The 17,293-nt window shown below is 38.6% G+C and overlaps 1 protein-coding gene across 1 annotated transcript; it reads left to right on the top strand.

The window, feature by feature from the left end:
• Positions 1-51: 51 nt before the first annotated feature.
• Positions 52-13,636, top strand: arhgap25 (Rho GTPase activating protein 25). The gene is made up of 11 exons (XM_077521168.1): positions 52-268; positions 1,373-1,581; positions 2,639-2,726; positions 2,944-3,054; positions 3,692-3,896; positions 6,245-6,377; positions 6,476-6,549; positions 6,640-6,761; positions 8,206-8,360; positions 10,324-10,841; positions 12,097-13,636. Exons 1-11 carry the CDS (start codon positions 205-207, stop codon positions 12,296-12,298), a joined length of 1,881 nt encoding a protein of 626 aa, XP_077377294.1. The 5' UTR covers positions 52-204; the 3' UTR covers positions 12,299-13,636.
• Positions 13,637-17,293: the final 3,657 nt, after the last annotated feature.

Raw genomic sequence — 17,293 nt, forward strand, 5'->3', positions numbered from 1 at the left:
TGAAAACCAAGCCTGAGGAAACATGAGCGTTCGAAATGGTGAGAAAAAAAAAGAAAAAAAGATGACACACAGGAAGCAGGAAGTCTGATTTGCGATATCTGCTTTTGTGTTTGTATGTGTGCATGCGTGTTGTTGTGTGCGTGCGTGAGTATGTGTGTGTGTAAAATTAAACACTGACCTGTGCTACAAATTGAGGACTACAGTATGTCTTTGAAACTACCTCGCAACTGGGATTTCAGCACCTTCAAAGTTGAGACAGCTCGCATTGGTAAGCGGGCGGCCGTGCTGCCTTCATCGACTGCAGGACAGATCAGCACTCTTCGTTAGCGTTTCAAACGTTGGCCATGCCAAAACTAACAAGTAAAACGTAGCTATAGTTGTTTTGGATGTTGGTCAATTAATTGGATTCGAGATAATGGACTTCAGTTTGTTTAACTGTGATGGATCATGGTAATAACCTTTACTGTATTATTATTCATTTTCCACATGTGTAAATATAATATTTTGTATTTTGATGATAATCCTCAACTGTGTATAGAATTTGACCTACTAAAGCCAGGCTTACTTGTGTCTTGTGTTATTGGCATCACTTGCCATAACACACCTTGTACCCCGAGGCGTTTTTTTATTTTAATTTTTTTTATTATTTTTTTTTATTTTTTTTTTTAAATTGCAACATTGTGATAAAGGAGATTTGCACACGTGCTGTGAGCTTAATGCTGACTTGGACTGAATGGCATTGGGAATTTACCACAATCACAGGAAGTCATATCCTGTTGAACTATTTGTTGTGCCTTTTGCAAACTTAATGCTTCGTTTTGAATTCAATTGAGATTTAAAATGTGTGTCACAGTTTTTTAATCAATATCTAGATGAACATTTGAGTGAGCTAAAGTCATTACAGTGCATTGAGAGGCAATTCATCCTATGACATGTAAGTCATCTATGTGGACCACTACACTACTTTTTTTTTTTTTTTGCACTTTATAATCTCAAGAGGAAATTTCAACCTCCCCTTTGCTGTATATTTTGCTGTATATTTTATATATCACGCAGGTGATTTTGTAATTGTGGAGTGTCATAATTGAAATTGTAATTGAATTTTGATTACTTGCACAACCTTCTAAGCTCTCCTGTGCGGGCAGCCGAACAGGAACTTGGTCGGCACAAAGAAGCGGTTTCTATTCACCCTGAAAGTATCGGCACAGAACAAAAATAGGCCTCTTCGCCCTTTGAGGCTGGTGCACATTCACCGCAAAAAAAAAAAGAGGAAGAACACTGCAGCAGTCGAGTGGTGCAGAAGTTTCTCTTACTTTTCTGTAATGTAAGAACTGCTCGTCTTGCCATTCGTCGTCTGTTTCCTGTGTTTCAGCGCGCTCTAAGAGCATATTGTCCGGCGAGGGAAGCTCGGGTCCGACTGCGGCCTCCCCACGCGCCTCCAAGTCCATGGAGAGGCCTTTGAAGGCTGGCTGGCTGAAGAAACAGCAAAGGTCTCTCGTCAAGAACTGGCACCAGCGATACTTTGTGCTGAGGGGGAACACGCTCACCTACCACAAAGATGACCGCGAAACCACCATCCTGGTAAGAAAGGATGCTTTATTTGGGACTCCATTTCAAGCCGGCATTTGGACACACCCAACGTCTTGAAGTCATCTGAAAGAATAAACGACTAAGAGTCGTAGGTAACATCTCAGTCAGTCCATAAATCAATTATTTTTGACAGCTGTGGAAGAACTTTCACACACCTCAACATATTTCACACACGCTTGAATCCGCCCATCTCTATCGGGCTCTAGATCAGGGGTCTGCAACCTGCGGCTCTGGAGCCACATGTGGCTCTTTTGTCCCTCTTATGTGGCTCCCTGTTGATCTCAAAAAAATAAATAAATAATAAAATAGTAGAAATTAGCATTTCTTTTATAGTATTTCTTTTCTATTTTTATATAAAATATTCTTCAAATGAATTAAGGTTTTAAAAGTGAATAAAAAGTGATTAAAAAAAAGTGAAAATAAATATTTTTAAAAAAATGTCAAGAATCCAAATTTTTAAGTTGTTAAAAAAAGATGATTTTTTTTTTTTTTTAATTAGCTAAAAATATTCAAAAAAAAATTATCATAAAAGTTCCACACAGGAAGAGGAACAGCAGAAATTTACAAATAAAATGTCAATGGAATTGCCAAAAATGTGAGAGAATTGAATAAAAAAGGCAGGAAAGAAAATGTTCAAAAAGTAAACTGAGATGTCCAAAGGAAAAGATTCAAAAACAAAATAAATCACTAAAATTACAGTAGAATGCCCACAAAAGTGCCAAAAATCTTAGCAATTTGCTGGCAAAATGGCAGAAGATAAGTAAAAAAAATAAATGAATAAATAAAGACCTAAAATGTCAAAAAAAAAAAAAAAAGAAAGTAGAGAGAGAAAATGACCATATGTCTGTAAAATTCCCAAAAATGTCAGAAATTTTAGACAAAGGCAGTTTAGAAAACACACAACCAAAAAATGGCTAAATACAGGCTGGGGTGGGGTTACAATACAAATACAAATACAATTTCTGACTTTACGTCCCCTTTGAGATTCTCCTGTAGTTTGTGTCGAGTTTGTCAACGTCCATTGCTTGACAGTATTTTTGTTTTCTAGGGCTTTATCCAGCTTCAATTCAGCAAGGTCAATGAACTGCCCTCAAACGCAGATGAGCCGGGGAAGTACATCTTCGAAATCATACCAGGTAAGATTTGTACTCGAGAAATACTAGGTAGTTACTAGTTACTAATTACACTTCATGTGCATATGCAACACATTTCCAATAGTTGACCTTCAACTTCCTGTTTTGTGAAGCAAATAAAAGGATGAGAAACTAACTTCAGACAGACATGTGGGCAGATGGATTCATTATTTGACCTCGTTCTTGTACCTAACATTCAGTCAATCTTTATTTACGGTAGGTACAAATGCGGATAAAGAACGATGTCCTCACGTGTTCATGGCCAACTCGCAGACTGACCTGGATGAGTGGGTCCGAACTCTGCGCAGGGCCATCGGTGCTCCCAGTGGAGGTTAGTCACAGTCATTATTAACTCATTTGCTCCCGATAACGTGTAAATACGTTTTTTTTTTTTATGTTTTAAGTGTCCCAAAGACGTATTTGTACGTTTGTTTGTTTTTTTTATGCTAGAACATACAGAAGGCTTTGATGCAGCCTCTCAACTGCAAAGAACGGTTGCAGAAATGGTAGTTATTACACAAACGGCCAGCAGGTGGCAGCAGAGCAAAGAAGATAAACCAGGGCCATCTAGAAAAAAAGCTAACTTATAATTTTAAATAAATTTGTGAAAACTGATGAAACTTAGCTCTCTTCTAATGCTAATTGCTGCAAAACGGAAACAGATAGAAATATATATTTTTTTCCTGATAAAAGAAGAGACTTTAATCTTTCTTTTGATATGTTCCATGTTTTTATAGCAATAGAACACAATATTCTGTGGGCCTTGCAAAATCAATCAAAATCCAGTAAAACGGCCGGGAGCGAACGGGATTGCGAAATGTGAAAATGGCGGCGAGTGAATGAGTTAAAAAATAAAAAAAAAAAAATTACAGTTGTACTTTTTTTTTTTTTTTTTTTTTTTCATGTAAATTAGCGATATGCTAAATATCACCAGTCCAACATGCCGAATGTCTTGCGTGTCCTTCCAGTGTTTGGAAAAAGTCTGAGGGACACGGTCATGTATGAGCAACGTTTCGGGCCCCACGTGGTGCCCATCCTGGTCCAGAAGTGTGTGGAGTATATCCAAGAACATGGTCTAAGTGAGGAAGGCATCTTCCGCCTCCCTGGTCAAGACAACGCTGTCAAGCAATTCAGGGACGCCTTCGATGCGGGAGAGAGGCCGTCCTTCCCCAGGTCACACACTTCCACTGTCACGCTCCACTATCGCTAGTGCTGGGTTCAAAATAATCGATATATCGATATCGTATCGACGCGCCTTTTTATATCCCAATATCGATACATAAAACCATGTATCGATTTTTGTTGAGTTGTGTATCGTAAACATCTCGGCTCTTTATGAAGCTTTGATCACGAGGCCTGTTTGCTAATCACAAACAGAGCCAGAAGACTGCTGAGACAAAGTGAAAACGATCATTTCCTCACCAAAGAATATCTCACTTCCCCGATAACTTTGCATCCAAGCTGCTTAAAAAGAAAAAAGAAAAAAAAAAAAATCAAACCATCATTTCTTGTATAAGAAAGCAGGGAAATTTGAGAGACCTGCAGAGAAACTGGAGGGGGGGGGGGCAGATGACACCACATCCTGTTCTGGCTGAGTATGCAAGAGGATGCGCGCACGTGTTACACAATATGATAAGCTTTGTTTTTCCACACGGCTGACATCAGGCAAACATTTAGTCTAGCCTGTGTGTGGTTATGTGTAACACAGCGGATGGTAAATGGACAAATTTGTGGCTAAAACTTAAAAGAGGGGAAGTCAACTTTAAACATTTCTTGACCATAATATCTTATATGTGACCTCATTAGCCTAAACATGACATTCTGATGAATGTTACATTTGTGGAATATGAGTTGTGCAGTAAATCCAGCTGTTTTTATTTGTGTCGAAATTACTGCGTTAATTTTGAGTTAATTTAAAGTTCTTTTAACACCACTATTTATTTTATTTTTTTTTAACGCATGATTAATTTTAACTTACTTATTTGAAAAGCCTGTACTGGGGGAATTCCAAATGCAACATAGCAGACAGGTCCATGTCAAAATCTAGATTTTTTTTTTATTTTTTTTAAATAATATGCATGTATTTGTGGAGACTGGGTTCAAGTTATATTTTACAATTTAAAAAAATGTGCAGAATTTGACAAATTTTAAAGATTCGATAGCTCACTCGTCTTTTTTTTTACAGGACATCTTTTTAATTTTAACTCAATTTGATGAATTATTATGAAATGACTGTATTAACGACTAAAATATGCAGCCATATTTCTATTAGTTCAACATTTTTGCCCCCACTTTTATGTTAACAAGAGTATGAAAACTTGGGAAAAAAATATTTTATTGTACATTTAAAACAGGTATAAAATTTGTGATTAATCACGAGTTAACTATGGAAGTCATGCAATTAATTACGATTAAAAATTTTCGCCTGACACCCCTAGTTTTTATCCATTTCAGGGGGCGGCCATTTTGCCACTCGCTGTCGACTGAAGTTGACGTCAATGTTGCTCAGGGCAGCAGGCAATGACCAATCACATCTCACCTTTTTTTCTGAAGCTGAGTTGTGATTGGTTGTTACCTGAACCCCGAGCAGCTGTGATGTCATTTTCGCTCAACAGCAAGTGGCAAAATGGCTGCCTTCTGATATTGAAAAAAAAAAAAACGGCTGGATTTTGCTGCTTAACTCATATTCCATCCATCCATCCATCCATCCATCCATCCATCCATCCATCCATCCATCCATCCATCCATCCATCCATCCATCCAATAACGCAATATTAACCAGAATAGCAGATTTAGACTAGTGGGGTTACATAGAACATATTTAGCCTACAATAATTTTTGGAGGGGTTGACTTTCCTCTTTAAATGAGACAGATTACTGACATGTATTTTACTCACCACGTTAAAACGCTTCCGTGGCGTTTTAGAGGGACATACAGTGATCGCTAGCACCATCTAGTGGTCCAAGACTAGCATTAGAAGCATGCGCTCTACGGTGGCGCAGAGAGACCACATTTCGCAAGCCTACCACCAATTTTTACTTTGCGTCACGTACAACGAGCATTTCGGCGAACGACGGCGACTTGGCAGCCGTAGTGAAGCCCGGCGAGCAAATGACGGAAGACCGAGCGAGCCGGAATTAGCCGGAGCAGCTAACAAGAGCGGCTAGCGGGAGGAGCTATTTAAAAAAAATAAAATAAAAAATAGTAAAAGCAGAAAGTGACAAGCAACGGGCCTGAATCACGGGAGTTGGTGACCCTATAAAGTACGTTTTCCATAATATGTCTCCATAAAAACAAAAACAAGCAAACAAGAATTGTAACCAAAATCCATCCATCCGTAACTGCATAAACATTATTAAATGAATATCTAATTAGCAGCATAAACCAAGCAAAGCATTATTAATATATTTGCTACAGCTCTTTGGAGTTTTAATTCCATTAGTGTGCATATTTTTGGAGACGTGTCAGTAAATGAAGAGTGTATTAAGAAGTTGTTTGGTGTGGGGTTTTTCCCCAACAGTGACACAGACGTCCACACGGTGGCGTCACTGCTCAAGCTGTACTTGCGGGAGCTGCCCGAGCCGGTGGTGCCCTGGACTCAGTACCAAGACTTTTTGGACTGCACCAACCTACTGGACCATGGCAATGACTTAGTATGTTTTAGGATATGTCATGTCATATGTCTCATCATGTTACGCGTATGAAATTCCCAGCACGTTTGTCCTTTTGTGACCAAATAATGTCCTTTCAGAGTCAAGAAAAGTTAGAGAAACAGATCGCCCTCCTCCCTAGAATCAACTACAATCTGTTAAGTTATATCTGCAGGTGAGCTGAAGCATTGTGGGATATGACCAAAAAAAAAAAAAATCAGTCACAAGAGCAAGAAGTGCCATCGTGTACTTGATTGTTCCGCAGGTTCTTATTTGAGGTTCAGCTCAACTCCAAAGTGAACAAGATGAACGTGGAGAACCTGGCCACAGTGATGGGGATCAACCTGCTCAAACCACAGTTAGAAGACCCCATCTCAGTCATGAAGGGTACCAACATTTCAAACCATCCTTTTTACAACCGCCCGCGGGCAATTTGGAGTCCTCAATGAACTTTACTGTACATGTTTTATAATGTGTGAGGAAAGAGAGAGCAGAGCACTCATATGAGAACATGGAAACTCCATACAGAAATTAAAGGCAAAAAAAAAAGCCTGGCCCCTCCCCCCCCAAAAAAACTTCAAAAAAAGAAGTCAAAAAATAGCTGTGTAAGCAATTTAAACCCAGGACGTCAGACTGTGATTTGAAAAGTGCCATCCGAGCATGTGATAATTTATAAGGCATGTCAAGCATTTTCTTCCAATTTTGAAAACCAAAGATAGAAAACTGTAATCAGTGTATTCAATACACAAACTTTATGAAAATTGGCTGTTTCTGCCATTTTGACTGGCTGCAAAATATGCTCGGTGCAGTTCTACACCACTTCAGACAAAATGTACTAATGTGGCCTACTTGTAAATGAACATGACCGTGTCAATCAAACACTCTTGTTTATTTAAAGGCAGAATTATGATGCATATTTTGATTTGATTTGATTTGATTTTGATATTTTGATATCATTGTTCCACTATTCTGTAATTTTCCACTGTTTTGTTGGGGGGAAAAATAAAATAAAAAAAATTCTCAAGTTTAAATCAGTAAGTGCAAACCCAACTCTTGTCCAATCTCAATTATGCTAGTTAATGTGCGACAGCAATGTGACATGGCAAGCTTGTTTTCATTTCTTAACTATTGTATATTTAGTAGGGATGTCACGATAAGGGCAATATCGTGATATCGCGATATTAATGTCGTCGTCGTCATGCTCACAATATTTAAAAGGAACACATCTGTTAAAAAAGTCAGTTTGATTTCCATTTGTGCAGATCTAGCACCCTCTAGTGGCTAGTTTATTAGTGCAATTTAATTTTCATGAGGGATGTTTTGGCCTTCTATGTTTAAAATCGATGCTAATTGTCAGTTGAAGTGGAACCGAATTTGGTTGTCAAGCGATCAATGTGTGCTTGCATTACCAAGTAAGTGCCTCAATATTGTTATTAGAGATTGGAGGTGGTTTATATGCATTGCTGTTATGTACAAAAGCACAATATTGTTTTTTTTTTTAGTATGAGCTCTTTTTTTTTTTTTACATTATTGTGATCTTTTTTAAATATCGCCAACGCCCCCACAATATCGTGACAATTATCGTATCGTGACCTTCATATCGTAATAATATCGTATCGTGATGTTTGGATATTGTTACATCCCTAATATTTAGACAACTCCGAACTTTTAATCTGTTCGATTCCCATTGTTTTCTATACACAGGTGGCCATACAAATACAGTAATGACAACATTTAATATGAATTAAGCAGTATGACTACACATACAGTAATGATGATTTTATCTCATCAGAATGGGACCTTAATTGGTCTGTGTTTGTTTCCTTCTCAGCAACTCCTCACATCCAGAAGTTGATGACGGTGATGATCCGACAACACGAGACTTTGTTCCCTCTCTGCAACGACGTGCCTCCGTCTCCTCCCTCCAACAAGGCCGACAACAATAAGAACTCGCCTCGCAACCTTGTGGGCTGGGGCTCGACTGAGGTACAGTAATACCCGGGCGGACGTTTTTATTTTCAATGCATGCTCTGGTACTCAAAGTAAACCTAACACTTGACAAATTACGATGGAGTCACAATTTCCAGAAATGCAACATATTTTACACCACTACCATGCATACATAATATTGGTAAAGGAACAGGCGGCTTATGAAAAACTAACCAGCTATTTTGTGAAATGGTTCATTTCAACTCTTGCCTGAAAAAATTGTCAATTGATGTTGAGCGATTATGATTTTATAGTACTTTTAAAACGCTTTTACTGCCATACGTTATTAAAAAAAAAACAACCCCCAATGTCAGCGGATTTCGAGCATTTTAACTCATTTTTCGAAGCAAACAGAATATTGTGTTCTTTTTGCTACATATACAACATGGGTACCACAAGAACGATCGCATTCCATTCTTTCATTAGAAAAAAAAAGGATGTTTCTACCTTATTCCGTTTTTTTTAGTAATCACCATTTGAAAATAGGTCATTTGAGTGACATTGAGCCAAAATTGAAAAGAAAAGATACATTTCCTCCACAACAGTGACTTTGATACTAATATTATTTGTTTAAGTGACACTCCGTCAAATTAGGTTTAACGTAAAAAAGGCTTTGATCATTCACGTCAGCCTTGAAAACGTTCTATTTCATCAGATTGCGTCGTTTCATCGCAATTCGCAGCTCTAGTTAGGGCCCGAGCAGCTACCGCTGCCATCTGCTGGCCATAGTTAGTGGGTGTTTTTGATTTTACAACTCATTGACCCGGCTGCGCTTCACTTGGATGTTGCACTGACCACTGATATATTTAAAAAAAAAAAAAAAAAGTAGTTGACGTCACTGAACGTTTATGGCGGCATACATCGTGATTTTATTAAACGTTATTAAACGTTTTTGGCGGTCAAAGAGTTAATGAATATTTTTGCATTAACTCAACTCAACTCAAGTTTATTTATAAAGCGCTTTCAAACAGCCTGAACTGTCACAAAGCGCTTTACAGAAAGACAAGAACGGTATCAGCCACTTTTTTTCTAGATGGCCCTGGTTGATCTCCTTTACGCTGCTGCCACCTGCTGGCCGTTTGTGTAATAACCCCCATTTCTGCAACCGTTCTTTGCAGTTGAGAGGCTGCATCAAAGCCTTATGTTTGCTCTACCATAAAAAAACAAAACAAAAAAAGCAACGTATAAATACGTCTTTGGGACACTTAAAACTAGGGGTGTTAAAAAAAATCGATTCGGCGATATATCGCGATACTACATCGCGCGATTCTCGAATCGATTAAAAAAATCGTTGTTTTTTTTTTTTTTTTTTTTTTTTTAAGAGCTCAGAATTGTTCATTCGGTAGTCTTACCGATTCAACGTCTTATCATCATTGCCTTTTTTTTTTTCTACCGTCTGCAAGTTGCGTTAGTAAAATCACAATGTATGCCACCATAAACGTTAAATGATGTCAAGTATGTTGTTTTCGTTTTTGTTTTGTTTTGTTTTTTATCAATAGCCAGTTCACTGCCTAAGTGCAGCACGTGCTGCCTGGTCAGTGAGTTGTGGAATCAAAAACACCCGCTATCTCTGGTCAGCAGATGGTAGCATCGTATCTCTCTTAAATGGGCTCATTGCGTATGAAATTACAATGAAACATGATGAAAGCTGATGAAATTGAATGTTTAAGGATGATGTAAATGATCAAAGCCTTTGTCATATTAAAGTTTTTTTTTTTGATAACGTGTGGCAGTCAAAGAGTTAATACATTTAGCATCTGTTATATGTTATATTTTGGATAAATATTTATGCGATGACACTGCGTTTTTGTATCATATTTATTTAATAATTTTGATGTTATAGTGGTGGTTTTAAGAGGTGAATTTAGTTGGATAAGTTCCCACTCACAATGCAGAGAAAATGGCTTTAGGATTGTTCACTTTAAAACATTACATCACATAATTCATATTTGTGTTGCAGATGGGTGATACTTCTTTCTCCGAGTCTACAGATGTGGAGAAAAATGACCTGCGAGGAAACCGCGGCGCTCCAGATGTGCTGCAAGATTCGACGCCAACTTCCCACAACTGGCCCGGGAGCCCCCGCAAACGTACCCAAACGCTGCCCACCTTCAGCTGCCCCCTCACGGGGATGGCGGCAAAAGCCGGCGCCATCAGCCGCTGGGGTCGCATCCAGGATCTAGTGGAAGAGAAGAGCGGGACGTTGTCGGAGGACATCTTCAAGATCCTGGACCTCCGCAGTTCGGGATCTTTTTTTAAAGGCTCCGCCACAAGCATCAAGGAGGGAGACGTGAAGTTCGCAGAGCAAGATGGAACCAGTAAGAAGGCGTCCGTTACTTCGAGCTCCCAAAAAACTGAGAGTGACTCCCGGCCTGCTTGTGCCCAGAAGATTGTTGAGCCCTTGACAGGAAGTGCTTTAAGTCAGGAGGTCAACAACAGGACTCAACAGAATAGAGACAACCGGCAGTCTTTTGACAGGTGAGGATTAACATTGCATTTACCGTATTTTCACGACTATAAGGCGCACCTTCAATGAATGACATATTTTCAAACTTTTTCCATATATAAGGCGCTACAGTAGAGGCTGGGGTTACGTTATGCATCCATTAGATGGTGCTGCGCTAAAGGGAATGTCAACAAAACAGTCAGATAGGTCAGTCAAACTTTATTAATAGATTACAAAGCAGCTTTCTGACAACTCCATTCACTCCCAAAATGAATAATCAGCTGTTTTATTATTTTCTCCGAGGTAGGGGTGTTAAAAAAAAATCGATTCGGCGATATATCGCGATACTACATCGCGCGATTCTCGAATCGATTCAATTAAAAAAAATCGATTTTTTTTTTTTTTTTTTTTTTTTTTTTTTTTTTTTTAAGAGCTCAGAATTGTTCATTCGGTAGTCTTACCGATTCAACGTCTTATCATCATTGCCTTTTTTTTTTTCTTTTTTTTTTGTGTGTGTGTGAATCGATTTTTAAACTTCCATTTTTAATGGAAAAATATTCAACAAAACGTCTGACTTCGGGTTAGGATTCACACCTTGAGCATGGAAGAATGTTATATGAACGGAACATTAAGCCTTAATATTTTATTTTAATGCTGTTCAAACATGAAACAGATTACAACCTCTATAAGACTGAAATTTCAGATAAATAAATAATACATTTTCATATAAATCTTACACTCTACAAGCTTACTGATGAGTATTTTCTAAATTTGAATGAAAAAAAATCGCAACAATCGACTTATAAATTCGTATCGGGATTAATCGGTATCGAATCGAATCGTGACCTGTGAATCGTGATACGAATCGAATCGTCAGGTACTAGGCAATTCACACCCCTACTCCGAGGTAAAGTATTAGTATTAGCTAGCGCATGTGCGTCACCGATCGTGCAGGATCAACGCTAGCGTCTTGACAGCAAAGTTGTTTAGTGCCAGTAAAAACGATAGATCCCCTCGGGCCATGGTAAAAAGTACCATTCAACTACTTTTACGTCGATGTTTCATAAGAGTTGTGAAAATATTTTATTAAGATTGAAAAGTTCCTTAGTGCTACTTTAACAGTTGGACATACGCTGATAAATCAAAAATTGCCTGTTACGTTTATAGCAGATGGATGGATGGATGATTAGTTTCTCTTTTTTTTTCTTTTTTTATTTATTTTTTTTATTTATTAGCTGCCCTCCAAAAGGTTATTTGCATGCCACTGTTATGCGTTGTCTCTTGCAGTATGCAGCAGGAGATGAAGGAACTGAGGGCCACTGTGGTTGAGCTTCAGTCTACTCTGGAGGCGGAGCGCCGCCGTGTGGCAGCTTTGGAAATCTGCCTCCGAAATGCCGAGCGGAGCCGCGATGAAGCTCAGACGCGAAATGAAGAGCTGCGGCAGGAGGTTCAGCAGTTCCTTGGTGGAAAGCTGCAAACTCCTACTTAACAGTTGGGACATTTTTTTTTGTTTTTTTGTTTAGAGTTGGTGGCCTTTGTTGTGTAATTGTTGTGTGCACAGTTGAGACGTTTTTGGTGGCTCCAGTCCTATGAGAGCAATCTGTTAAGTAGATTGATATTTCCAAATGTTAGCTAAGAACTTACATTCCTTTAATTCCTTCCCCCAGTTAGTTCATTTGTTCCCAATAACGTATAAATACGTTTTTTTATGTTCTAAGTGCCCCAAAGACGTTTTTATACGTTTTTTTTATGCTAGAGCATACATAAGGCTTTGATGCAGCTTCTCAACTGCAAAGAACGGTTGCAGAAATGGTAGTTATTACACAAACGGCCAGCAGGTGGCAGCAGAGCAAAGGAGATCAACCAGGGCCATCTAGAAAAAAAGCTCAATTACTTACAATTTTGAATAGATTTGTAAAAAACTGATGAAACTTAGCTCTCTTCTAATGCTAATTGCTACAAAACGGAAACAGATAGAAACATACTTTTTTTTTCCTGATGAAAGAAGAGACTTTAATCTTTCTTTTGATAGGTTCCATGCTTTTATAGAAATAGGACACAATATTCTGTGGGCCTTGCAAAATCAGTCAAAATCCAGTAAAACAGTGAACGGGATTGCTTCTGTGAAAATGGCTGCCAGTGAATGAGTTAATCATCTACTTCGATAAATGAGTACCACAAATATAGGCCTCATTTCACCTTTCCCAAACATAATAATATCATTTCCCATGACTGATTGCGCCATGTTTCGCTGTACAGAGCGACATGGCATCTGTAAATTTTGAAAACCACATGCGACTTTTTTGCTGTGTGCGGTAAAATGTGGAGCAAAAGCTACTCAACATTTCAGGCAGGAATAATTACAGATTAGAGAGAAAAAAGTAAACAAAGTAAGAAAGAGCAGACGTTTGAGATGTGTGTCCCGGAACACAATGACATAGTTTCCATTCAAATGATGAGAAAGGAAGTGGAAGATCGACTTTTTAGTGAACCACAGAGCCTATAATACAGTATAGAATACGGTACTGTAATATATATACATATTACTTATTGCACATTTGTTATTATAATGCATATTATGTACAGTAATCCATCCGTTTTATGTACCACTTGTCCTCATTGCGGATGAGCTGGCGACTTTCCCAACTGCCTTCGGGCAACAGGCTTTCGAAAGCCTGCAAAAGATCACCGGCCAGTCAACAATATAATAAAAGATCATATTTATTTGTGGAAAAAGTAGATAATAGAACGTTAATAGGCATGTTTTGTGTTTGTACTCTGCAGTTGAGTAAATAAAGGCCTCTGCCCAAGATGTGAGGAAATAATACTATTCTTTGTTTTGATTGGCTCAGGCAAAAAAAGCTTTTCAGTATTCGAGAACAGTTTGACAAAATGTGCATTATTATTGTTGTAGGTGCCGAATGCTTGCTTGGGCTAGCGTCAATTAAATTTTTGACTGCCAAAAACGTTTAATGACGATTTGTAAAATCACAATGTATGCCGCCATAAACGTTAAATGACGTCAACTACATATATATATATATATATATATATATATATATATATATATATATATATATATATATATATATATATATATATGACAGTATATTCTGTTATTTTAGCCTCTGACTGCCAGTGACTGCCCATCACAAAAATATCAGTTACCAAATGGTTCGACAAGTGTGAAAAGACCAAGATTGTCAAAGAAAAAGCAAAACAGTGAGGCAATATCCTGCCAGGGACAAAACATTAGATAAAGGCCTGAGAAGATAAAGTGACCAAAGTTCACGGTGGCAAATTCAACTAGCAATGCTAGCCGGCAAGCTAACACATTGTTGGTGTAAATTACTGTGCAATAGCAATAATTCAATGGTGCAGGTTACAGTATAAGCATATTTTTAAACATTGTCTGACTCCAAATGTGGTTACATTTATGATCTAAATCAGGGGTGTCCAAACTTTTTCATTTGAGGGCCACATACAGACAATCAGAAGGACGCAAGGGCCATATAATGTTATGAAGAGAAATTGTGTTTAAAATAATAAAAATAATAATAATAATAAAATAATAATAATAATAATTTATTTGTGCTTTTGCATATTTATAAAAATGCTACAGTATATAAACCAATTTATTTGTAATATGGCAGTAGGGTTATTATAGTTTTGGAATTTTTCATTTTAGTTTTTATTTTGTTTTGAGTTTTTTTTTTTTTTTTTAAGTTAGTTTTAATTAGTTTTCAGGGTGACTGTTAGTTTTTTATTAGTTTTAGTTCTTTCATAAAGGCTTAGTTTTAGTTTAGTTAGTTTCAGTATTAGTTTTAGTTTTTTGTGTTTGTTTTTTTTAATGTGTAGTATTGTGCGCAATATTTAAAAAACACCATGGGCGCGAAGTCATTATTCCGGTTTATATCAAAATAAATCTACTAAAAATCACATTTAAAATCATCCCCAAAGTCTCATGCATTAAATTAATTACCAAAGACTAAAACGAAGGACGTTTGCTGCAATTATAGTTAGTTTTATTGTAGTTAGTTTTGTAAACATCAAATGTAGTGTCAGTTAGTTTTCTTTTTTTTAAAAGCATCTTCGTTTTTATTTTATTTCGTTAATGAAATTGTTTTTTGAATTGTAGTTTTTTCGTTAGTTTTAGTGAACTAAAATAACCTTTAATGGCACCTGTGTTTTTCGACACTCTCCCTTCTTACTTTGACCATCTCCAAACATTTTTTGTTTTTATTTTATTTGAACCGAGTCCAGTGCCATTTTTAGCATCTGTCGCGGGCCACTAAAAAATGGACGGCGGGCCGCAAATGGCCCCCGGACCATAGTTTGGACACCCCTGATCTAAATCATACCATCGGGGTCAAACAAGAGAATGGGACGATCTTGACATTTCTGGGCATGTCCGTGTAGTTCAACATAGGAGCATAGTAAGGGTTATTAAAAGAGTAAATGGCCAATACAGTATACAATACAGGTCTGAGGGTAAACTTTCATTTTAGGTTGTGAGGTAGCTTGTTGTATCAGGAATATGTTGTTATAGTCGTGATTTCGTTGATGATCAAATTGAAAGGAAACACACCACAAAATCCAGTCGGCCATGTGTGTTTACAATGCGCCGTATGTGCGCAAGCAAGCAGGCTCCTATCAAACCTTCGATGGCTCATCAGGAAGGTGTGATGTCAGTCGCCACAGCAGTTCAACAGCGCAACAGATAAGAGCCCCGCCTGTCAAGTGTCACCCTGGCAGCTCATTGCGTCCCAACCGGGCGACGCGCCGAGTGTATCTCCGGGTCAACGCAAAAAGAAGCTGTGGAATGAGCGCGGCAGTTGTGAGCTGGCATGTGAGTTCAGGTGGTGAGCAGGAATCTTCTTCTCTTTTTTTTTTTTTTTTTTTTTTTTTCTTTTTGAAGAGCTCAGAATTGTTCATTCGGTAGTCTTCAGGAATCTTCTTCTCAATGGCAAGGGAGGCCATTTTATCACAGCGGGAAACGGGACACGATATCCGTTCAATCACTTTCTCATTCATCCTTTTTAGACTTTATTGACGGTACAGTGTGCAATACATGTTTGTTTTTTGTTTTTTTTGAGAGAGAGCTCAGAATTGTTCATTCGGTAGTCTTACCGATTCAACGTCTTATCATCATTGCTCTCTCTCTTTTTTTTTTCTTTTTTACGTGTATGTGTGCGTGCAAATACGTGTAAATTTATACTCATTAATTCACCTAAAACCTAATAAAAATCCCATTACCCTTCACCACAACCGGATACTTCAGAGTCTCGCCAGAGTCGTGAGGTTCAAAAGGTCAGGAGACCGGAGAAAAGGTCAGAAAAGGTAAAAAGAAAAGAAAGATAAATCAAAGTGAAATCCAGCACCGACCAAACACTTCCTGCCTTCCACATGGTTACAAAATCAAAGTCTTACGCCAACCCCAGAAGCCTCTAAATTCCAACAAATTAACGAGATCTCAAGAGACCAGAGTAAAAACTAAAGAGAGGAAGGAGGGAAGGATCGATGAGGCGGAGTGAGATCCACAGAAACCAGCACATCCAGTCCATCAAAGTGACATCCAGCACCAACCAAACACCTCCTGCGTGGTTACAAAACCAGAGTCTTTGCGCCAACCCCAGAAACTTCTAAATTCCAACAAATTGAGGAGATCTCAAGTGACCAGAGGAAAAACTAAAGAGAGGAAAGAGGGAAGGATCGATAAAGCAAAGTGAGATCCACAGACAGGGAGGGAGAGGCGAATTCTGTTTGAATTTCAGTAGATGCTGGTGTGATGGATCTGGCATGCATAAGGACCGCCCCCAAAGAAAGCGAGCACCGCCCCCTCGGAATCCCCCGAGCCGCGGCAGCACCAAGGCCGCCCCCACGCCACCAATACACGCTTCTATTGCACTCTCCAGGAAATGTGAATCGAGTTGAGCAACATTCTTGGTTATTGGGCCTCACAGCTCATTACATTTCAATTTCATTCGGACAAGTGTTTTAATGTCCTCTAATATGCAACGATATCAACAGACCGGCGCACTTTGTCAAAACGAAATGGTGGATGGCGCGTCGACAACGGCGTGCAGAACTCTGCCATTTGCAAAGCAAATAAACAAATGGGAAAAAAAAATAAAAAATCAACTCTGGTGCACCCACCCAAACAAAATAGCGCTTCCACAAGGAAGAGGCCACAGGACAGTGTTTACAAAATGCTCATTAAGGAAGTTGTGAGATAACACACGCTCAGCATCGCTCAAAGTGGAGGGCACGCACGCACGCACGCACGCACGCACGCACGCACGCAGCAAAGCAAGGGCCCACCATATCGGAGATAAGAGACTGAGAGAAAAAGCTGGGAAGGAAGAGCGAAGCACAGAACGCGAGTACGAGGCGAGAGATGACAAGGTGGAACCATCACCGAGCTGCTGTCACGCTTCCGCTGGACTCGTAGCTTGATAGTTGTGCATCAAGCTCGCTGTCGAAG

Source organism: Festucalex cinctus, chromosome 5 (genome assembly GCF_051991245.1).
Source record: "Festucalex cinctus isolate MCC-2025b chromosome 5, RoL_Fcin_1.0, whole genome shotgun sequence".
NCBI classification, from domain to species: Eukaryota; Metazoa; Chordata; class Actinopteri; order Syngnathiformes; family Syngnathidae; genus Festucalex; species Festucalex cinctus.

Bases quoted from the DNA above. Each gene is read 5' to 3' on its own strand.
- arhgap25 (XM_077521168.1), top strand. From the start codon at position 205: ATGTCTTTGAAACTACCTCGCAACTGGGATTTCAGCACCTTCAAAGTT. The intron at 1,582-2,638 runs GTAAGAAAGGAT...TTTGTTTTCTAG, and splicing joins ACCGCGAAACCACCATCCTG to GGCTTTATCCAGCTTCAATT. The intron at 8,361-10,323 runs GTACAGTAATAC...TTTGTGTTGCAG, and splicing joins TGGGCTGGGGCTCGACTGAG to ATGGGTGATACTTCTTTCTC.